General features: G+C 45.1%; 2 protein-coding genes and 1 long non-coding RNA gene across 4 annotated transcripts; all 3 read right to left on the minus strand.

The window, feature by feature from the left end:
• Positions 1 to 1,229: 1,229 nt before the first annotated feature.
• LOC148382093 (uncharacterized) lies at positions 1,230 to 22,732 on the minus strand. Its single transcript, XM_088362247.1, has 8 exons — positions 22,639 to 22,732; positions 22,415 to 22,461; positions 22,214 to 22,291; positions 20,479 to 20,649; positions 20,278 to 20,355; positions 3,388 to 3,558; positions 3,187 to 3,264; positions 1,230 to 1,350 (listed from the first exon to the last, which is right to left on the minus strand). Exons 3-8 carry the CDS (start codon positions 22,214 to 22,216, stop codon positions 1,297 to 1,299), a joined length of 555 nt encoding a protein of 184 aa, XP_088218373.1. The 5' UTR covers positions 22,217 to 22,291; positions 22,415 to 22,461; positions 22,639 to 22,732; the 3' UTR covers positions 1,230 to 1,296.
• LOC148382094 (janus kinase and microtubule-interacting protein 3-like) lies at positions 6,988 to 8,255 on the minus strand. The gene is made up of 6 exons (XM_088362521.1): positions 8,196 to 8,255; positions 8,066 to 8,134; positions 7,912 to 7,989; positions 7,622 to 7,855; positions 7,417 to 7,542; positions 6,988 to 7,047 (listed from the first exon to the last, which is right to left on the minus strand). The coding sequence occupies exons 2-5, from the start codon at positions 8,087 to 8,089 to the stop codon at positions 7,426 to 7,428; spliced, it is 453 nt and encodes a 150-aa protein (XP_088218647.1). The 5' UTR covers positions 8,090 to 8,134; positions 8,196 to 8,255; the 3' UTR covers positions 6,988 to 7,047; positions 7,417 to 7,425.
• On the minus strand, positions 9,338 to 10,290 carry LOC148382095 (uncharacterized). Of its 2 annotated transcripts, XR_015854499.1 has the most exons (4): positions 10,030 to 10,290; positions 9,875 to 9,945; positions 9,634 to 9,738; positions 9,338 to 9,489 (listed from the first exon to the last, which is right to left on the minus strand). It is a non-coding gene; the product is annotated as an uncharacterized LOC148382095 (long non-coding RNA). The 2 variants fall into 2 exon arrangements; XR_015854498.1 differs by having other exon boundaries at positions 9,875 to 10,290.
• Positions 22,733 to 23,555: the final 823 nt, after the last annotated feature.

Consider the following 23,555-nt stretch of genomic DNA (forward strand, 5'->3'; position numbering starts at 1 on the left):
GTTCAGTGCGGCATGGTGTTGTTCAATGCGGCATGGTGTTGTTCAGTGCGGGATGGTGTTGTTCAGTGCGGCATGGTGTTTTTCAGTGCGGCATAATGTTGTTCAGTGCAGGATGGTGTTGTTCAATGCGGCATGGTGTTGTTCAGTGCGGGATGGTGTTGTTCAGTGCGGCATGGTGTTTTTCAGTGCGGCATAATGTTGTTCAGTGCGGCATGGTGTTGTTCAGTGCGGCATGGTGTTGTTCAGTGCAGGATGGTGTTGTTCAGTGCGGCATGGTGTTGTTCAGTGCGGCATGGTGTTGTTCAGTGCAGCGTAATGTTGTTCAGTGCGGCATGGTGTTGTTCAGTGCGGAATGGTGTTGTTCAGTGCGGCATGGTGTTGTTCAGTGCGGCATGGTGTTGTTCAGTGCGGCATGGTGTTGTTCAGTGCGGCATGGTGTTGTTCAGTGCAGGATGGTGTTGTTCAGTGCAGGACGGTGTTGTTCAATGCGGCATGGTGTTGTTCAGTGCGGGATGGTGTTGTTCAGTGCAGGATGGTGTTGTTCAGTGCGGCATGGTGTTGTTCAGTGCGGAATGGTGTTGTTCAGTGCGGCATGGTGTTGTTCAGTGCGGCATGGTGTTGTTCAGTGCAGGATGGTGTTGTTCAATGCGGGATGGTGTTGTTCAGTGCGGGATGGTGTTGTTCAGTGCAGGATGGTGTTGTTCAGTGCGGCATGGTGTTGTTCAGTGCGGCATGGTGTTGTTCATTTCGGCATAATGTTGTTCAGTGCGGCATAATGTTGTTTAGTGCGGCATGGTGTTGTTCAGTGCGGGATGGTGTTGTTCAGTGCGTTATAATGTTGTTCAGTCTGGCATGGTGTTGTTCAGTGCGGCATGGTGTTGTTCAGTGCGGCATGGTTTTGTTCAGTGCGGCATAATGTTGTTCAGTGCGGCATAATGTTGTTCAGTGCGGCATGGTGTTGTTCAGTGCGGGATGGTGTTGTTCAGTGCGGGATGGTGTTGTTCAGTGCGGCATGGTGTTCAATGCGGAATGGTGTTGTTCAGTGCAGGATGGTGTTGTTCAGTGCGGCATGGTGTTGTTCAGTGCGGCATAATGTTGTTCAGTGCGGCATGGTGTTGTTCAGTGCGGCATGGTGTTGTTCAGTGCGGCATAATGTTGTTCAGTGCGGCATGGTGTTGTTCAGTGCGGCATGGTGTTGTTCAGTGCGGCATAATGTTCAGTGCGGCATAATGTTGTTCAGTGCGGCATGGTGTTGTTCAGTGCGGGATGGTGTTGTTCAGTGCAGGATGGTGTTGTTCAGTGCGGCATGGTGTTCAGTGCGGGATGGTGTCTTTCAGTGCACCGTGGAACCTAAACGAATGAAAGAAAACTATCATTTGGCCACAACCAACATTCACAGATACAACACAATGTGACGTGCGGGGTTGAGGTTAAAGGTTGAGTGAAGGGCCCTCGTTTTAAACTACTTTTTTGAAAAGGATTGGGAACAAGTAAGACGTATTTAATTTATTTAATGGGAAGTAGTAAGAGCTATTGAATTTAATCTATGTATTATATTCTATTGTATTGTATTCTGTTGTATTCTTTTGGATTGTATTCACACTAACCCCACTAAAACTTCAGCCCACAAAAACTCGCCTCTGGCGCCTAGCCTCTGGCACTTAGCCTCTAACACTTAGCCTTTAACACTTAGCCTTTAACACTTAGCCTTTAACACTTAGCCTAGAAGGTGAATAAATAGGGTTAAAGGTTGAGTGAAGGGACCTCGTTTTAAACTACTTTTTTGTAAAGGAGTGGGAACAAGTAAGACGTATTTAATTTATTTAATGGGAAGTAGTAAGACTTATTAAATTTATTTAATCTACTTTTCTTCCCAGGCAAAATTTGATGTGCTGCAATTCCAAATTTCCAAAGTGAATGAAGGAATGAAGTCCTTTAAATTATGATTTTGTATAAATACTAGGCATTAACACAAAATCGACGGCACAAAATGGGCAGACTTTACTTGTTTGAAAAGGACTGGTTACAAGACAGACTTTTTTAATTTATTTAATGGGAAGAAGACTTATTTAGTTTAATTGATCTATTTTTGTTCCCTGGCAAAATTCGATTTGCTGCAATTCCAAATTTCCAAAGTGAATGAAGGAAAGAAGTCGTTTAAATTATGATTTTGTTTAAATACTAGGCATAGACACAAAATCTACGGCACAAAATGGGCAGACTTTACTTGTTTGAAGAGGACTGGTTACAAGACAGACTTTTCTGATTTATTTAATGGGAAGAAGACTTATTTAGTTTATTTAATCTATTTTTGTTCCCTGGCAAAATTGGATTTGCTGAAATTGTATTTTGCCAAATCTTGCCTTGAGACCTGATAGGAAGTATTAAACGCTTAGTTAAATCAATACAAGTTGGTAATAAGAGCGAGTAATGTTGGTTGCACCGATGAATGAAGGTTGAAAGCAATTTAAATTATGACTTTGTATAAATACTAGATATTAACAGAACATCTACTGCGCGAAATGGGCAGAGTTTACTTGTTTGAGAAGGAGTGGCTTATTCAAAACTAAGATTTATTTAATCTGTTTGTTCCCAGGCAAAATTGGATGTGATGCAATTCCAAATTTCACCACATGATGGTGCCCAATTTTGACTTCATAGGACATATTAAACACTTAGCTTGTTATTATGTTCAAGGTAATCAGATTTGTTTATTATTCTAATGGCCTCTTCAAAACTATTCTGGATTACTACTTTGGATCTATTCTACATTACTTGGCAACAACATACTCTGTAACAGATTAGGCAGTATAATCATATCTGTTAACTTGAGAGTGCCCACACTCAATCTACTTATCGTGATGTGTTAAATCAATTACTGTTAGACATTATTTGTCTGATAATCTACCAAATCTTTGAATTGAAGAATTTGTGATTTAATTAATAGCTTTTTCAGGGTAATCAGACTTGTATATAATTCTAATGGCCTTCTTTTGAAAACTATTCTGAATTACAACTTTGGATCTTATATTACTTTGCAACAATCTACTCCGTGACAGATTAGGCAGTATAATCACATATGTTAACTTCAGTGCCCACACTGTATTTATTTATGGTTATTTGTTAAATCAAGTACTGTTAGACATGAAATAGGAAGTGTTTAACATAAATGTTATGGCTACTCACCATTGTAGCTCGCTCCTGGTCAATGATACGAGCCTCTTCTTGCAGTGGAAAACTTGCAGCCAACAAACACCGTGGAACCTAAAGGAATGAAATTAAACATTAACATTTCGCCTCGACCAATTTTCACACGTACAACGCAACGCGGCTACACTTCTGCTATTACAAACGTAAATCTCCTTAAACACAATGAGTGTTACTTACCGTGTACGCTCTAGACGGTCCAGTTGCAAGCAGAAAATAAAGATATTTCTGTTGATAATCGTCGCTGCTCAGTGGCTCACGGCCATCGCGCCAACAGATTTGAATTTTGGCGGAGGTTCGGGCAATTACGTCATATCCGCGGCATTTGACTGCGACGTAATACCCGCTTATCTGAAACGGCAGTTAAAAGTAGAGTTACATCAAGTTTTCTTGGAACCTAAACGAATGAAAGAAAACTATCATTTGGCCACAACCAACATTCACAGATACAACACAACGTGCGGGGTTGAGGTTAAAGATTGAGTGAAGGGCCCTCGTTTTAAACTACTGTTTTGAAAAGGAGTGGGAACAAGTAAGACGTATTTAATTTATTTAATGGGAAGTAGTAAGACTTATTAAATTTATTTAATCTACTTTTCTTCCCAGGCAAAATTTGATGTGCTGCAATTCCAAATTTCCAAAGTGAATGAAGGAATGAAGTCCTTTAAATTATGATTTTGTATAAATACTAGGCATTAACACAAAATCGACGGCACAAAATGGGCAGACTTTACTTGTTTGAAAAGGACTGGTTACAAGACAGACTTTTTTAATTTATTTAATGGGAAGAAGACTTATTTAGTTTAATTGATCTATTTTTGTTCCCTGCCAAAATTCGATTTGCTGCAATTCCAAATTTCCAAAGTGAATGAAGGAAAGAAGTCGTTTAAATTATGATTTTGTTTAAATACTAGGCATAGACACAAAATCTATGGCACAAAATGGGCAGACTTTACTTGTTTGAAGAGGACTGGTTACAAGACAGACTTTTCTGATTTATTTAATGGGAAGAGGACTTATTTAGTTTATTTAATCTATTTTTGTTCCCTGGCAAAATTGGATTTGCTGAAATTGTATTTTGCCAAATCTCGATTTGAGACCTGATAGGAAGTATTAAACGCTTAGTTAAATCAATACAAGTTGGTAATAAGAGCGAGTAATGTTGGTTGAACCGATGAATGAAGGTTGAAAGCAATTTAAATTATGACTTTGTATAAATACTAGATATTAACAGAACATCTACTGCGCAAAATGGGCAGAGTTTACTTGTTTGAGAAGGAGTGGCTTATTCAAAACTAAGATTTATGTAATGTGTTTGTTCCCAGGCAAAATTGGATGTGATGCAATTCCAAATTTCACCACATGATGGTGCCCAATTTTGACTTCATAGGACATATTAAACACTTAGCTTGTTATTATGTTCAAGGTAATCAGATTTGTTTATCATTCTAATGGCCTCTTCAAAACTATTCTGGATTACTACTTTGGATCTATTCTACATTACTTGGCAACAACATACTCTGTAACAGATTAGGCAGTATAATCACATATGTTAACTTGAGAGTGCCCACACTCAATCTACTTATCGTGATGTGTTAAATCAATTACTGTTAGACATTATTTGTCTGATAATCTACCAAATCTTTGAATTGAAGAATTTGTGATTTAATTAATAGCTTGTTCAGGGTAATCAGACTTGTATATAATTCTAATGGCCTTCTTTTGAAAACTATTCTGAATTACAACTTTGGATCTTATATTACTTTGCAACAATCTACTCGGTGACAGATTAGGCAGTATAATCACATATGTTAACTTCAGTGCCCACACTGTATTTATTTATGGTTATTTGTTAAATCAAGTACTGTTAGACATGAAATAGGAAGTGTTTAACATAAATGTTATGGCTACTCACCATTGTAGCTCGCTCCTGGTCAATGATATGAGCCTCTTCTTGCAGTGGAAAACTTGCAGCCAACAAACACCGTGGAACCTAAAGGAATGAAATTAAACATTAACATTTCGCCCGGACCAACATTCACACGTACAACGCAACGCGGCTACACTTCTGCTATTACAAACGTAAATCTCCTTAAACACAACGAGTGTTACTTACCGTGTACGCTCTAGGCAAAATTGGATGTGATGCAATTCCAAATCTATCTGAAACGGCAGTTAAAAGTAGAGTTACATCAAGTTTTCTTTTTTAATCAACACAATCATTTACAACCGTTGACCAGAAAGAATCGTCGAAATTCGACGTCCCCCACAAACGCCACGCTCACTCGCTTTTCAGGGCAACAAAAGTACTTCTTTTTAAAAACGATGAGTTGTACTTACCGTGTACGCTCTGGACGGTCCAGTTGCAAGCAGAAAATAAAAATATTTCTCTTGTTAGTCGTATGTTACATCCGCTGTGTCTTTGTCAACATCGCCGCCATTTTCCTACTTCCTGCTGCGAGCCACGCCCACGGATTTAAATTTGGGCGGAAGCTCTTTCCATTGGCGTCGTTTTCGCGTATAGCAAATCCGATTGGTTGGGAAGGGGGCACGGTTATGCAGCCGAGGAGTCCTGTGATCGGTGGGATGTAAAGTAGGCGTCGACGTCACGTCCGCGTCACGTGACCACGACGTGGCAGACGTCAAATAGCAACCGCTGTTTTGTTTAGTAGACTTACAGTTGTTATGCATTGACATAATGGCGCACACACCAAATAGATTTAAATAAATTAAATAATTCTTCTGCCCACTCTCTTTTAAACAAGTTAACTCTCCCCGCGGATTTGACTTCCGGCGAAAGTTACGCCCATCGACGTCACGTATGTCACGTGACCACGACGTGGCAGATGTCATATAGCAACCGCTGTTTTGTTTAGTAGATTTACAGTTGTTATGCATTGGCATAATGGTGTGCACTCAAAATAGATTTAAATAAATTAAATATTTCTTCTGCCTACTCCCTTTTAAACAAGTTAACTCTGCCCACGTCCATTGACGTCTTGTCTGCGTCACGTGACCACGACGTAGCGACGTCATATAGTAACCGCTGTTTTGACCAGTAGACTTAGTTATTATGCGTTGACATAATGGCGCACTGGTTAGCATGGCCACCTCTTAAGCATGATGATGCGGGTTCGACGCCTGATCAATGTTAGCATGGAGTGAGCTGAAGTGCATGGCGCTGAAGATTTGAATCTTTGAAATGCGCTGAGGTCTGACATATCAGGCAGAATGGTTTGCCATCACGTTCAACAAAAAATAGAAACTTTCCCACTCTGATTAAAACGTCCTGTGTTCATCTACGTATTTTCGTTTTGCTGTGCATCTTTTCCCTGCCATTTCGAGAGCCCAATTGACACTCATAGTTTAAAGAAATGTGTTTGCCCATCCTACTTTGTGGAATTTCACCACATGCGCTTTTGACCAAAATACCAAATTGAACTCAAGTGAAGCCAACACGCACAACCCCCCCCCCCCCCCCCCCCCACACACACACACACACAAATGTTGATATGAACATAAAAGAGCCGCATGCGGTTCGGGAGTTGCGGCTTGGCCAAACCTGTACTATACAACTTTATTTGTATAAAATTTTCACAACAGCTGTCACACAAACAAAGCGGGAAAAACCGAAGACGTGCGTGTTCCGCCCACGCTGGATTTATTTGCACCTTTGAAAAGACACCGTATTGCCGCAGATGTGGCAAAGAGTACTTTTGGGCATCTGAGACGGAAGGATGTCCAAAGCATCACGTCACCTGCTCTGGTAGGCATGGTGGTGGGACGTTGAGGTCAACCGCTTTGGGGTTGGCTGACTCTTTGATCGCAGGATGCCACACACTTGAAGACAGAAGCAGAAAAGCAGAGCTAAATGCAAAATGTACTCACCGGTGACTCCAATTTTTTTCCCCCCTGAAGAAACAGCTGGACGGGTGGCCCCGGCTGGCCAGTGGGACTCTTGTTATTCTGACCCTTTTTAGTGCGCGTTTGGGGCAACAACCGTTTTTTGTGGCGCTCTCTTCTGGTTCAAAAGTGCCCTGCATGTGAATTTGCTTTTCCTGCCTTCTGATTGGATGAGCGCCGGTGTGACGCGGTGCCTCTGTCACCGTGGCGGGGGGTATACGTTGGCATCGGAGCGTCTGCCAACGTCTGAGACCGGCTGGCAGTGTATCGGAGGTGTCGAGTGCGGTGCCGCTGGAGCTCACTCACCAGCTGGTGTTAGGGCCACAGAATGAAGGCCAAGGAGAAGAATAGAAAGAGAAACAGAAACTTCTCCTCCAATTGTTTGATTTGTCTCTTCTGAGCTTCGATGAATTCTTTCAGCTCTTTGTTCCTCTAGGACGGACAAATGGAAAGTGGCATTCAAAAGCCAGTAAGCGTGCAAGTAAGTGCCGGGCTGGCTTTGGGCCCTTACCTGTTGCGCGCTGTGCAGCAGATCCATTCTCTCTTGGAGGATGCAAGCGTCGCGCTCCCTCAACTCGCACATCAGGGCTCGCTTCCATTGGTCCACGGCGCTCCTAAGCGCTTCTCTCTGATCCGCCGTCAGCACGTCATTCACGCCAGCGTGGCTGGCTTTTTCGCCGTCCGTGGCGGGGCAGTCCCGCTGCGGTAGCGCCTCGTACAACATGGCCTCCAGCTCCAGGATCCTCTGGGCCGCAATCCTCGTCCATCAGTGGTCCGGCGGGAGATTTGAGGGCGGCTTACCTTATGAGCCTGGTCCATGGAACACTTCCTGAAGTCCAACTCTTCATCCAGGTAGCCCTTCTGCTTGCAGAACATATCCTAGCACAGCTCAAGGTCAGAATTGTTGGGGCACATTGCCGGAGTTCCCCTTGGCTGATGTCGCGTGTCTGTCTACCTTCTCACTTTCAATGTCCAACATCTTCTGTTGAAGTGCTGACTTGGTCACTTTGATGTATTCTAACCACTGAGGAAAGGCTGCTGTCACATAAGCAGAATGCGAGAGCGTGCGTGGACGTGCGCGTTACCTTCTCGGCTAGGGTGAGAAGGGTCCTGGCGTGAATCACGACCACCTGCTCCTCGTTGGTGAGATTCTGCAAGAGCCCAAAGGCACAGCGTCAACAAGCTTCTTTCAGCGCAAAGCCTTCCAAAAGTCACATTTGAGCCGCCGAGTCTCGTGGAGTGCGAACATAAGGAGTTCGACATACACTTACGGCGTTATAGCCCAGGATGTCCAGCTTCTTCATCAGATCACTGATGACGATGTCCGGGGGAAAGGCGCAAGGAGCAATGTAAGGTGTTCTGGGACCTCGGGTTAAGGTTAGGGTTGCGAGGGACGCCTTACGTACGCTCACGCCCTCGGCCTCGCAGTAGATCTGCAAAGGGCTGAGGCCGTCTGGGAAACGGACTTGCAGAAACTTCAAGACGGGGGAGCGCCACTCCCTCTCCTGAAAGGCAGAGGCATGCATCCGTCCGTCCGTCCGTCCGTCCGTCCGTCACATCTCTGGCCTCAACACGCTTGTGCGAGTCTTCCCACCTCCAGCTCCAGGATGCGGAACTCAAGCAGTTCGTTTTGGTCTCGGATATCCTGGATGTGCTCTTTCAGACGCGCTTCTTCCGCCTCCATCCGCCTGACCTGAAAAGACAGTCAGACCTCATCTGCGGGGCTTCCCGACAGGTGTGACGCCAAGCGACTCCGCCCAGCGCCTTTCTTTCCGTCACCTTTTCGGCCAACTGCTGATTGCTCTGACGCAGCAGCTGCTTCTCCTCCACCCACTTGACATTCTAGAAGAGACAAACGCGTGGACAGCTTTGGAATGTTGTGTCATTTTCATCCACAAATTCTTTGGTTGACTGGAAAATGACATTTGCTTTTCTCCGCATTTTCCCAGCCACGTTCGGGGGGGGGGGGGGGGGGGGGGGGGTTGGTCCAGTAATGCCAGACGGATGAGTGACTGAAGAATGTAGCTATTTTGTCTGAGAAAAAGGTGTGCTCATTGATGAGCTTACCTGTCCTTGTTGCTTCAGCGCTGACTCCAGATCTGCTACTCTGCTTTGATAGTGACCCATTTCTACCATCAGCTTTTCTCTGGTCTGAAAGGAGGAGGAGGGAGGCTCCTCCTCCTCCTTTCAGACCAGAGAACACCCGAGGCTGGGTGAGAACGGGGAGGCTGCGACCCGGCCGGGGGTTGCGGGAAGGGGCGCCACCTTGATCTCCTTCTCGGCGTCGTAGTCCCCTTTCGCTGGTCTGGGCTAGCAGAGCGTAGGCTCGTTGCAGCGCTTGATATTCTTGCGTCAGCTGGCGGTAGCGAAGCTCCGCCTCTTCATGCACACACCAATGCAACACAGCACTAGTACCAGAATCAGTCAGACCGGCGACAAAGCACCCGCGACGCAAAGACGAGTCCGATTCCAGGCTGAAGAGGAATGTTTGGTGCCAATACGCTGGCAGAAATGGCGGGCTACCTCTTCGGGTTCCGTGTCGGGGGTTCTGTCGGTGTGAAAAGACAAGGACGATCCGTCCGAGTCCACCAACACGTCTTCGTCGTAGCCGTAAAATGTTTCGATGACCTGCGGGCGCGGAAGCAAACATCTCTCTGAACAAACTGAAGCGACACCTCACGATGAATCGACGAGAGGAACGATAGCGAGAAAAAGGCCATTTCATCTTGCGCAACACCAAGCAGCCGCAAACAAACAGACTCACCTTGCAGGACCTCACGCTTTGTTACTCCTCAGAGATTCTCGACGTCGGTATCGTAGCAGCAAATCTCTCTCCTGTCGACACAAATAATCCGCCTTTGAGATTCTTTGGATGCAAAGGGAACGAACGGCTCCGGCGCAGAAACAAACGCGACTCACAATGACATTTCTGACATGAGCTCCTGTCTCCAGAGCCTGAAAAACACGTCACCGGCGATGATTGGAGGGACGCTCGTCTTTTCCAAAAGTGACAACTACAGGGTGTGTCAGGGTTTTCCAGATTATCTTTATCGTATCATTGTGTTGCTTTGACTTTGACTGCGACCTGTAATAAATAATATTATTTATCCCTTATTTATCCCTATCGCTTATCCCTTCCTACACAAAGTCGTAAAACACCCCTTGCTATGTTTTGACTAGAGGTCAAGGGCTTCCTCTATTCAATCCACTCTTACACCCACCCTGTTTCTCTTAATTAAAATGCTCGTGCAGGAGCCGAGAGTCAGACTTCATTCGTACAACGGATGGACTCTCCACCTGCAGGTGTCCAAAAGAACTTACTTGTCTCCCGTGTGGTTCTTGCAAAATAAGTTGGAGCGAGCGCAACTCTAACAGGGTGCATTTTGCCACTAGCTGCCTACGGACAATGACGTCGCGCTCGCGGCTCATGGTTGACGGGCTGAGCAGCCGGGCAAGTCCGTCGTTTTCAGCGCACAGCGAGTGGCAAAGGCGCTGACAAAACGGGAGCTTTGAGCTGCTGAAAACGGCAAAACAAGTCTAAAGCGTGTTCAAACGCGTGCGCACAATGCTCCTGCTTGAAAGGTCGGAATTTAAGGGGCCAATTTTTTGGATGGCGGCCGCCGGCCAAGCTTTGGACGGAAAAGGTTTCCTGGCGACAGCGAGCGAGCGCGGCGCTGCCGTACGTGCACCGAGTCGCCTGCCTGAAGACCTTGGACAAGTCGTCGATGGATGTGCCGCTGCTCCACAACTTGAAGGAACTCCATTTCACCGTCCTGCTGGCCGCAACCGCGGTCCAGGTCATTGAGCGAACTAGGCCTTCTCTGTGGAACACAAATGCAGTGGACTCTGTTGGCACGCCGCCGTTGTCCGCGTCGACTTACCAAGCTTGCCATCTCCTCGTTCTCCTGGGTGACAAAGCGCACTTTGTTTTCAAGGCGACACAGCACCAGCGAGAGTTCTTCATTCTTCCTGCTCAGGCGTTTGTTTTTGTACAGGAGTGGCAGAAACTGGCTTTCTGTTTCTCTCAGTCGCTTTAGCTGCAAGCATGAAGTGCGGGATGTGAAAGACGCACAACACGCGGGCCAGAACGTATCCATTCCTTTTGCATCGGTTTGAACGGAATCGTGGCTTTGGCTCCCAATAAAAGACATCTACCAGGCAACCGACTCGCCGCGCCGCTCAACTAATAAGCAAGCGCAATGGGTGCCTCGCTGGATGGCGCGCATCAAACGTAGCGCAAACCTTCAAGCGTGCCGTCAATAAATTACCAGTTCATTGCGCTCTTCAGAAAGCAGGGCGTTTCGATCCTCCAGTTTCCTGATGACTGCGCTGAGCTCAGCGATTTTCAGATGAAACCGTCGCGTGTCCCGATCCTCCTGAGACTGAAAACGCCCCGCAACACACACACACAAGCACTCGTTCAAAGTTCAAAACTGTTTTTGTGCTACCTTCCTCCAGCAACGAACTAAGTCATGCGTACTGCAAGTGTGTGATGAGGTGGCTTACGCAATGAAGAGGATTGCTAGTAGCGGCGTTGACCCCACTTCCAGGGTAGTTTAGGCCCGCCCTTTGGGAATCCCTCAGGGCAGCGATCTGCTGCTCGGCAGCCTGAGTCTGCAGCTGAAGGCGGTGGACGTGGCCGGCCCCAGGGCTTCATCCAAAACACTAACCGCTCTGTCTTTCAGCTTGATCTCATCCGTCTGGATGTACAAACGGGGAGCGCTCAGGCAGGCGGGCAAACTCATTTGCCAGAATTGTGACAAAAACAAAGAGAGCAACCGGCCAATTTTTTTCTTGAATCGACTAGAACACCTTTGCTGTGACAAAAGCGAAGCGAGCAACCGGACATTTTCTTCTTGTGAAATAGAATAGAATAGAATGCCTTAGGTGTCATTGCACTGCAGGTATACAACGAAATTGGGAACATAGCCACGCACCGCGCATCTGATCAGTCCTACCAGTCGGCGGATCTCCCTCTCGCAGTCTCTCTTGGTTCGGCTCAGCTCCTCCCGATGCTGGTGATGAGCCGATCGGAGCTCGGCCGCTCGGGACTGCCAGGCCTGCTGGGCCGCTGCCAGGGCTTCTTCCGCGCTCCTGGTGGAGGCGACACCGCTCGGTCTCCCGACACCGCCGCGTCTCCTCCACCTCCGCCAGCAAAGCGCCCCCCCTCCTCACCTGAGCAGACATTGCGCCACACCGGGCCGTTGAGACCGCAACGGAGCGCCGCGACGCTTACTGGGGACAAGCTACACAATACGGTAGCGGCCGCATCGAAGCCCGACGTGGCGTGCGGATAGTCAGACACGGATAGAGCGGATCACCTTGTCCATGGAGCCGTCCCTCAGGCTGAGGACCAAGGCATTCAGTCGCTGGATCTCTCCATCTTTGATTTTGATCACTCTCATCAGCTCCATTTCATGCTGCCGCAGTAATGTCTCCCTGGTAATGGCTAACTCTTTCTGCTTCTCCTCATGGAGTTTGCTTTTGAGTTCCGTCATGGCGGCGGTGGCACGGTGGTGCTCCGCCCGCAGGTCCTGACTTCTCTCTCTCTCCAGACAGCTGACCTGACATGACTTAGACTTAGACAAACTTTATTGTCATCTTGTCTGCACATGGTGCATACAAAACGAAATTCCGTTGCATACGTCTTACAACAAAGTAGTGATATTGCAGTTGAATAGAAGTAACATATCCTATGAAAATATATATATATACATATATACTATATATATATATATATATATATATATATATAAAATAAGTATAGAGTGCAGCAGTGATAATTATGCAATAGTGCAAGTAGGCAAAACAGTATTCAAGAGTGTGCAGAGGAATGCTAAACCATGTATTAAACTTCTATTTAAAGGGTTTATACAAGTTCAGTAAAGTTGGTAGTGCGAGATAGTGCAAGATAGAGGTCCGTAGTGTCATAAAGTACAGTTCTGTGAATGTGTGATGCAGAGTTCAGTTTAGAGCTCAACAGTTCTAGTGTTCAACAGTCTGATGACAGCAGGGAAAAAGCTGTTGCAGAACCTGGTGGACCTGCAGCGGATGCTGCAAACCTCTTCCCAGAGGGCAGCAGGGAGAACAGTCCATGGTGGGGGTGTGATGGGTCATTGATGATGTTACGGGCACGGGACATGCAGCGCTGAGATGAAATGTCCTGAATGGAGGGAAGAGGAGCCCCTATGATCCTCTCTGCTGTCCTCACCACTCTCCTCACGTTCTTCCAATCGGAGGCGGTGCAGCCTCCACACCACACAGAGAGACAGCTTGTCAGAATGCTCTCTATGGTGCTCCTGTAGAACGTCCTCATGATGGGTGGGGGCAGGTGGGCTCTCCTCATCCTCCGCAGGAAGTACAAGCGCTTCTGTGCCCTCTTGACCAGTGCCGTAGTGTTCATAGTCCAGGTGAGGTCTTCTGTGATGTGGACCCCCAGGAATTTGGTGGTGCTGACCACCTCCACAGCTGAGCTGTTGATGATCAGTGGAGCGTGGTGAGGCTGTTTTTTCCTGAAGTCGACGATGATCTCCTTCATCTTCTCCTCATTCAGGATCAGGCTGTTTTCTCTGCACCAGCCCACCAGCTGCTCCACCTCCTCTCTGTAGTCCAGGTCGTTGTTGTCTCTGATGAGCCCCACCACCGTTGTGTCGTCTGCTGACTTCACGATGTGATTGGTGGTGAACCTGAGGACGCAGTCGTGTGTCATCAGGGTGCACAGCAGGGGGCTCAGGACGCAGCCCTGAAGGGAGCCTGTGCTGAGGGTGATGACATCAGAGGTGTTCTGTCCGACCCGGACTGACTGAGGTCTGTTGGTGAGGAAGTCTAGCAGCCAGTTGCGAAGGGGGGTGTTGAAGCCCAGGTGTTCCAATTTTCCTACCAGATGCTGTGGGATGATGGTGTTAAACGCTGAGCTGAAGTCCAGGAACAGCCTCCGCACATGGGTGTTCTTCTCCTCCAGGTGAGCCAGGCTCAGGTGAAGAACGGAGGAGATGGCGTCCTGAGTGGAGCGGTTTTGCCGGTCGGCAAACTGGAACGGGTCAAATAATAGGGGGAGTCTGGAAACGATGTGACCTTTAAGCAGCCTTTCGAAGCACTTCATCATAACCGGAGTCAGTGCAACAGGCCGGTAATCATTAAATGAGGTGATTTGAGGTTTCTTCGGCACCGGAATGATGGAGGCAGTCTTAAAGCACGCCGGCACTGTGGCTTGGCCCAGCGAGGTGTTAAAAATGTCTGTGATGACCCCAGCCAGATGACTTGCACATTCCCTGAACACACGCCCAGGAATGTTGTCGGGGCCAGGGGCCTTACAGGGGTTGACTCTCCTCAGGGTCTTCAACACATCGGCGGAGTCAAGGCAGAGTACCTCCTCTTCCTGATGGGGGACAGTTTTAACTGCTGGAGTGCCGTTTAGTGCCTCGAACCTCCCAAAGAAGTTATTTAGACCATTTAGAAAGTCAGCATCAACTACACCCACCGGGGGGGGGGGGAGGGTGAGTTGTAGTCTGTAATCGCCCGTATGCCTTGCCACATACTCCTGATGTTTTTGACGTCGTGGAAACGATCCTGAAATTTTCGACTGCGGTCTCGCTTCGCTATCCTGATGGCACGGTTCAAGTTGGCTCTCGCTGTCCTCAGTGTCTCCTTGTCGCCAGACTTGAAGGCAGAGTTCCGCGCTCGTAGCGTTTGACGTACCTCCTCAGTCATCCAGGGTCGTTGGTTGCCCCGGGTGATGATATTCTTAGTGGTGCTGACGTCCTCGGTGCATTTGTTGATGTAGGCTGACACAGTCATGGCACACGCATGTCTAATCTACATCGGGAAAACTGGGAGGGAGGGAGGCAGGCAGGGAGGCAGGCAGGGAGGCAGGCAGGGAGGCAGGCAGTGTCTGTCTGTTGAGGTTTTCACCTTGTTCTTCTCCTGCTGAAGTTCTAACTGGACGTCCATCAGTTTGGTTCTCAGCTCGTCATTGGCGGCCTGAAGGGCGTCCGTTCGCTCCGCCTTGGCCCGCCCTGCCGGAGCTCGTTTGGACATCTCTTACTCGAGTCTCGCCCGGTCGTCAGTCAGAGATCACAACATTTGTACCTGGAGAGCACAAACGCAGCGCTGTTTTCCACTGGCTTCGAACTCAACTTCAATCGGTACCGTAACTTACAACATCATAAACATAGAACTAGCTTGACTTATTCATTGAATAAATGCATTTGGTTCTTCAAAACTGCATCACGCAACATAGCGTGACCGAGACGGCCGTTATCCACCTGCGTGAAGTTATTTGGTGAAATGAATGAGATGTTTAAGACACCATCGTTCTGTCTCTATGTAGATGAAGGTAAATAATCGATTGCTGAAGGTCCAAAGGTGTTGTGATAAACAAATAAACATATTAGTGATTAGTGACATATTTGTGATAAACATATTAGGCAGGATAATCACATATGTTAACGTGACTGCCCACACTGTATTTATTTATGGTTATTTGTTAAATCGAGTACTGTTAGACATGAAATAGGAAGTGTTTAACATAAATGGAAGACGAAAGGGGTACTCACCATTGTAGCTCCTGCTGGTCAATGATACGAGCCTCTTCTTGCAGTGGAAAACATACAGCCAACAAACACCGTGGAACCTAAAGGAATGAAATTAAACATTAACATTTAGCCTCAACCAACATTCACAGATACAACGCAACGCAAACTACACAAACGTAAATCTTTTTAAACACAATGAGTTGTACTTACCGTGTACGCTCTAGACGGTCCACTTGCAAGCGGAAAATAAAGATATTTCTGTTGATAATCGTCGCGTTTGTATCCGGTGTCTCGCTCAAGGCCATTGCGCCCACAGATTTGAATTTTGGCGAGAGTTCAGCCTATTGACGTCATTTCCGCGGTGTAATACCCGCATATCTGAAACGGCAAAGTTAAGAGTAGAGTTAAATAAAGTTTTTAGTCAACGCAATAATTTACAACCGTTGACCAGTCGAAATAATCGTCGAAATTTGGCGTCTGTGGCTGGAAGCAGACGCCGAGTTCGACATTCCTCCCAAACGCCACACTCCCTCGCTTTTCAGGGCTAAAAAAAAAACAGTTGTAATTACCTTGTACGCTCTAGACGGTCAAGTTGCAAGCTGAAAACAAAAATATTTGCCTTGTTAGTCATCGTGTTACTAACCGCTGTGTCTTGTTTGCCAGAACTGCCGCTTTCCTACTTCCTGTTGCAAGCCACGCCCACGGATTATAATTTTGCCGTGAGTTCCGCCTATTGACGTCATGTCCGCGTCACATGACTGCGACGTAATATTATCTAAAACTGTTTGTGCGGTATTGTGTTGTTCTGTGCGGTATTGTGTTATTCTGTGCGGCGTCGTGTTGTTCTGTGCGGCGTCGTGTTGTTCAGTGCGACGTCGTGTTGTTCAGTGCGGCATGGTGTTGTTCAGTGCGGCATGGTGTTGTTCAGTGCGGCATGGTGTTGTTCAGTGCGGCATAATGTTGTTCAGTGCGGCATGGTGTTGTTCAGTGCGGCATAATGTTGTTCAGTGCGGCATGGTGTTGTTCAGTGCGGCATGGTGTTGTTCAGTGCGGCATGGTGTTCAGTGCGGCATGGTGTTGTTCAGTGCGGAATGGTGTTGTTCAGTGCGGCATGGTGTTGTTCAGTGCGGGATGGTGTTGTTCAATGCGGGATCGTGTTGTTCAGTGCGGGGTGGTGTTGTTCAGTGCAGGATGGTGTTGTTCAGTGCAGGATGGTGTTGTTCAGTGCGGCATGGTGTTGTTCAATGCAGGATCGTGTTGTTCAGTGCAGCATAATGTTGTTCAGTGCAGCATGGTGTTGTTCAGTGCGGCATGGTGTTGTTCAATGCGGCATGGTGTTGTTCAGTGCGGGATGGTGTTGTTCAGTGCAGGATGGTGTTGTTCAGTGCAGGATGGTGTTGTTTAATGCGGCATGGTGTTGTTCAGTGCAGCATGGTGTTGTTCAGTGCGGCATGGTGTTGTTCAATGCGGCATGGTGTTGTTCAGTGCGGGATGGTGTTGTTCAGTGCGGCATGGTGTTTTTCAGTGCGGCATAATGTTGTTCAGTGCAGGATGGTGTTGTTCAATGCGGCATGGTGTTGTTCAGTGCGGGATGGTGTTGTTCAGTGCGGCATGGTGTTTTTCAGTGCGGCATAATGTTGTTCAGTGCGGCATGGTGTTGTTCAGTGCGGCATGGTGTTGTTCAGTGCAGGATGGTGTTGTTCAGTGCGGCATGGTGTTGTTCAGTGCGGCATGGTGTTGTTCAGTGCAGCGTAATGTTGTTCAGTGCGGCATGGTGTTGTTCAGTGCGGAATGGTGTTGTTCAGTGCGGCATGGTGTTGTTCAGTGCGGCATGGTGTTGTTCAGTGCGGCATGGTGTTGTTCAGTGCGGCATGGTGTTGTTCAGTGCAGGATGGTGTTGTTCAGTGCAGGACGGTGTTGTTCAATGCGGCATGGTGTTGTTCAGTGCGGGATGGTGTTGTTCAGTGCAGGATGGTGTTGTTCAGTGCGGCATGGTGTTGTTCAGTGCGGAATGGTGTTGTTCAGTGCGGCATGGTGTTGTTCAGTGCGGCATGGTGTTGTTCAGTGCAGGATGGTGTTGTTCAATGCGGGATGGTGTTGTTCAGTGCGGGATGGTGTTGTTCAGTGCAGGATGGTGTTGTTCAGTGCGGCATGGTGTTGTTCAGTGCGGCATGGTGTTGTTCATTTCGGCATAATGTTGTTCAGTGCGGCATAATGTTGTTTAGTGCGGCATGGTGTTGTTCAGTGCGGGATGGTGTTGTTCAGTGCGTTATAATGTTGTTCAGTCTGGCATGGTGTTGTTCAGTGCGGCATGGTGTTGTTCAGTGCGGCATGGTTTTGTTCAGTGCGGCATAATGTTGTTCAGTGCGGCATAATGTTGTTCAGTGCGGCATGGTGTTGTTCAGTGCGGGATGGTGTTGTTCAGTGCGGGATGGTGTTGTTCAGTGCGGCATGGTGTTCAATGCGGAATGGTGTTGTTCAGTGCAGGATGGTGTTGTTCAGTGCGGCATGGTGTTGTTCAGTGCGGCATAATGTTGTTCAGTGCGGCATGGTGTTGTTCAGTGCGGCATGGTGTTGTTCAGTGCGGCATAATGTTGTTCAGTGCGGCATGGTGTTGTTCAGTGCGGCATGGTGTTGTTCAGTGCGGCATAATGTTCAGTGCGGCATAATGTTGTTCAGTGCGGCATGGTGTTGTTCAGTGCGGGATGGTGTTGTTCAGTGCAGGATGGTGTTGTTCAGTGCGGCATGGTGTTCAGTGCGGGATGGTGTCTTTCAGTGCACCGTGGAACCTAAACGAATGAAAGAAAACTATCATTTGGCCACAACCAACATTCACAGATACAACACAATGTGACGTGCGGGGTTGAGGTTAAAGGTTGAGTGAAGGGCCCTCGTTTTAAACTACTTTTTTGAAAAGGATTGGGAACAAGTAAGACGTATTTAATTTATTTAATGGGAAGTAGTAAGAGCTATTGAATTTAATCTATGTATTATATTCTATTGTATTGTATTCTGTTGTATTCTTTTGGATTGTATTCACACTAACCCCACTAAAACTTCAGCCCACAAAAACTCGCCTCTGGCGCCTAGCCTCTGGCACTTAGCCTCTAACACTTAGCCTTTAACACTTAGCCTTTAACACTTAGCCTTTAACACTTAGCCTAGAAGGTGAATAAATAGGGTTAAAGGTTGAGTGAAGGGACCTCGTTTTAAACTACTTTTTTGTAAAGGAGTGGGAACAAGTAAGACGTATTTAATTTATTTAATGGGAAGTAGTAAGACTTATTAAATTTATTTAATCTACTTTTCTTCCCAGGCAAAATTTGATGTGCTGCAATTCCAAATTTCCAAAGTGAATGAAGGAATGAAGTCCTTTAAATTATGATTTTGTATAAATACTAGGCATTAACACAAAATCGACGGCACAAAATGGGCAGACTTTACTTGTTTGAAAAGGACTGGTTACAAGACAGACTTTTTTAATTTATTTAATGGGAAGAAGACTTATTTAGTTTAATTGATCTATTTTTGTTCCCTGGCAAAATTCGATTTGCTGCAATTCCAAATTTCCAAAGTGAATGAAGGAAAGAAGTCGTTTAAATTATGATTTTGTTTAAATACTAGGCATAGACACAAAATCTACGGCACAAAATGGGCAGACTTTACTTGTTTGAAGAGGACTGGTTACAAGACAGACTTTTCTGATTTATTTAATGGGAAGAAGACTTATTTAGTTTATTTAATCTATTTTTGTTCCCTGGCAAAATTGGATTTGCTGAAATTGTATTTTGCCAAATCTTGCCTTGAGACCTGATAGGAAGTATTAAACGCTTAGTTAAATCAATACAAGTTGGTAATAAGAGCGAGTAATGTTGGTTGCACCGATGAATGAAGGTTGAAAGCAATTTAAATTATGACTTTGTATAAATACTAGATATTAACAGAACATCTACTGCGCGAAATGGGCAGAGTTTACTTGTTTGAGAAGGAGTGGCTTATTCAAAACTAAGATTTATTTAATCTGTTTGTTCCCAGGCAAAATTGGATGTGATGCAATTCCAAATTTCACCACATGATGGTGCCCAATTTTGACTTCATAGGACATATTAAACACTTAGCTTGTTATTATGTTCAAGGTAATCAGATTTGTTTATTATTCTAATGGCCTCTTCAAAACTATTCTGGATTACTACTTTGGATCTATTCTACATTACTTGGCAACAACATACTCTGTAACAGATTAGGCAGTATAATCATATCTGTTAACTTGAGAGTGCCCACACTCAATCTACTTATCGTGATGTGTTAAATCAATTACTGTTAGACATTATTTGTCTGATAATCTACCAAATCTTTGAATTGAAGAATTTGTGATTTAATTAATAGCTTGTTGTTATGTTAAGGGTAATCAGACTTGTATATAATTCTAATGGCCTTCTTTTGAAAACTATTCTGAATTACAACTTTGGATCTTATATTACTTTGCAACAATCTACTCCGTGACAGATTAGGCAGTATAATCACATATGTTAACTTCAGTGCCCACACTGTATTTATTTATGGTTATTTGTTAAATCAAGTACTGTTAGACATGAAATAGGAAGTGTTTAACATAAATGTTATGGCTACTCACCATTGTAGCTCGCTCCTGGTCAATGATACGAGCCTCTTCTTGCAGTGGAAAACTTGCAGCCAACAAACACCGTGGAACCTAAAGGAATGAAATTAAACATTAACATTTCGCCTCGACCAATTTTCACACGTACAACGCAACGCGGCTACACTTCTGCTATTACAAACGTAAATCTCCTTAAACACAATGAGTGTTACTTACCGTGTACGCTCTAGACGGTCCAGTTGCAAGCAGAAAATAAAGATATTTCTGTTGATAATCGTCGCTGCTCAGTGGCTCACGGCCATCGCGCCAACAGATTTGAATTTTGGCGGAGGTTCGGGCAATTACGTCATATCCACGGCACATGACTGCGACGTAATACCCGCTTATCTGAAACGGCAGTTAAAAGTAGAGTTACATCAAGTTTTCTTGGAACCTAAACGAATGAAAGAAAACTATCATTTGGCCACAACCAACATTCACAGATACAACACAACGTGCGGGGTTGGGGTTAAAGATTGAGTGAAGGGCCCTCGTTTTAAACTACTGTTTTGAAAAGGAGTGGGAACAAGTAAGACGTATTTAATTTATTTAATGGGAAGTAGTAAGACTTATTAAATTTATTTAATCTACTTTTCTTCCCAGGCAAAATTTGATGTGCTGCAATTCCAAATTTCCAAAGTGAATGAAGGAATGAAGTCCTTTAAATTATGATTTTGTATAAATACTAGGCATTAACACAAAATCGACGGCACAAAATGGGCAGACTTTACTTGTTTGAAAAGGACTGGTTACAAGACAGACTTTTTTAATTTATTTAATGGGAAGAAGACTTATTTAGTTTAATTGATCTATTTTTGTTCCCTGCCAAAATTCGATTTGCTGCAATTCCAAATTTCCAAAGTGAATGAAGGAAAGAAGTCGTTTAAATTATGATTTTGTTTAAATACTAGGCATAAACACAAAATCTACGGCACAAAATGGGCAGACTTTACTTGTTTGAAGAGGACTGGTTACAAGACAGACTTTTCTGATTTATTTAATGGGAAGAGGACTTATTTAGTTTATTTAATCTATTTTTGTTCCCTGGCAAAATTGGATTTGCTGAAATTGTATTTTGCCAAATCTCGATTTGAGACCTGATAGGAAGTATTAAACGCTTAGTTAAATCAATACAAGTTGGTAATAAGAGCGAGTAATGTTGGTTGAACCGATGAATGAAGGTTGAAAGCAATTTAAATTATGACTTTGTATAAATACTAGATATTAACAGAACATCTACTGCGCAAAATGGGCAGAGTTTACTTGTTTGAGAAGGAGTGGCTTATTCAAAACTAAGATTTATGTAATCTGTTTGTTCCCAGGCAAAATTGGATGTGATGCAATTCCAAATTTCACCACATGATGGTGCCCAATTTTGACTTCATAGGACATATTAAACACTTAGCTTGTTATTATGTTCAAGGTAATCAGATTTGTTTATCATTCTAATGGCCTCTTCAAAACTATTCTGGATTACTACTTTGGATCTATTCTACATTACTTGGCAACAACATACTCTGTAACAGATTAGGCAGTATAATCACATATGTTAACTTGAGAGTGCCCACACTCAATCTACTTAATGTGATGTGTTAAATCAATTACTGTTAGACATTATTTGTCTGATAATCTACCAAATCTTTGAATTGAAGAATTTGTGATTTAATTAATAGCTTGTTCAGGGTAATCAGACTTGTATATAATTCTAATGGCCTTCTTTTGAAAACTATTCTGAATTACAACTTTGGATCTTATATTACTTTGCAACAATCTACTCGGTGACAGATTAGGCAGTATAATCACATATGTTAACTTCAGTGCCCACACTGTATTTATTTATGGTTATTTGTTAAATCAAGTACTGTTAGACATGAAATAGGAAGTGTTTAACATAAATGTTATGGCTACTCACCATTGTAGCTCGCTCCTGGTCAATGATATGAGCCTCTTCTTGCAGTGGAAAACTTGCAGCCAACAAACACCGTGGAACCTAAAGGAATGAAATTAAACATTAACATTTCGCCCGGACCAACATTCACACGTACAACGCAACGCGGCTACACTTCTGCTATTACAAACGTAAATCTCCTTAAACACAACGAGTGTTACTTACCGTGTACGCTCTAGGCAAAATTGGATGTGATGCAATTCCAAATCTATCTGAAACGGCAGTTAAAAGTAGAGTTACATCAAGTTTTCTTTTTTAATCAACACAATCATTTACAACCGTTGACCAGAAAGAATCGTCGAAATTCGACGTCCCCCACAAACGCCACGCTCACTCGCTTTTCAGGGCAACAAAAGTACTTCTTTTTAAAAACGATGAGTTGTACTTACCGTGTACGCTCTGGACGGTCCAGTTGCAAGCAGAAAATAAAAATATTTCTCTTGTTAGTCGTATGTTACCATCCGCTGTGTCTTTGTCAACATCGCCGCCATTTTCCTACTTCCTGCTGCGAGCCACGCCCACGGATTTAAATTTGGGCGGAAGCTCTTTCCATTGGCGTCGTTTTCGCGTATAGCAAATCCGATTGGTTGGGAAGGGGGCACGGTTATGCAGCCGAGGAGTCCTGTGATCGGTGGGATGTAAAGTAGGCGTCGACGTCACGTCCGCGTCACGTGACCACGACGTGGCAGACGTCAAATAGCAACCGCTGTTTTGTTTAGTAGACTTACAGTTGTTATGCATTGACATAATGGCGCACACACCAAATAGATTTAAATAAATTAAATAATTCTTCTGCCCACTCTCTTTTAAACAAGTTAACTCTCCCCGCGGATTTGACTTCCGGCGAAAGTTACGCCCATCGACGTCACGTATGTCACGTGACCACGACGTGGCAGATGTCATATAGCAACCGCTGTTTTGTTTAGTAGATTTACAGTTGTTATGCATTGGCATAATGGTGTGCACTCAAAATAGATTTAAATAAATTAAATATTTCTTCTGCCTACTCCCTTTTAAACAAGTTAACTCTGCCCACGTCCATTGACGTCTTGTCTGCGTCACGTGACCACGACGTAGCGACGTCATATAGTAACCGCTGTTTTGACCAGTAGACTTAGTTATTATGCGTTGACATAATGGCGCACTGGTTAGCATGGCCACCTCTTAAGCATGATGATGTGGGTTCGACGCCTGATCAATGTTAGCATGGAGTGAGCTGAAGTGCATGGCGCTGAAGATTTGAATCTTTGAAATGCGCTGAGGTCTGACATATCAGGCAGAATGGTTTGCCATCACGTTCAACAAA

The sequence above is a fragment of the Syngnathus floridae genome, chromosome 19 (genome assembly GCF_059516105.1).
Source record: "Syngnathus floridae isolate MCC-2025c chromosome 19, RoL_Sflo_1.0, whole genome shotgun sequence".
Taxonomy (NCBI): domain Eukaryota; kingdom Metazoa; phylum Chordata; class Actinopteri; order Syngnathiformes; family Syngnathidae; genus Syngnathus; species Syngnathus floridae.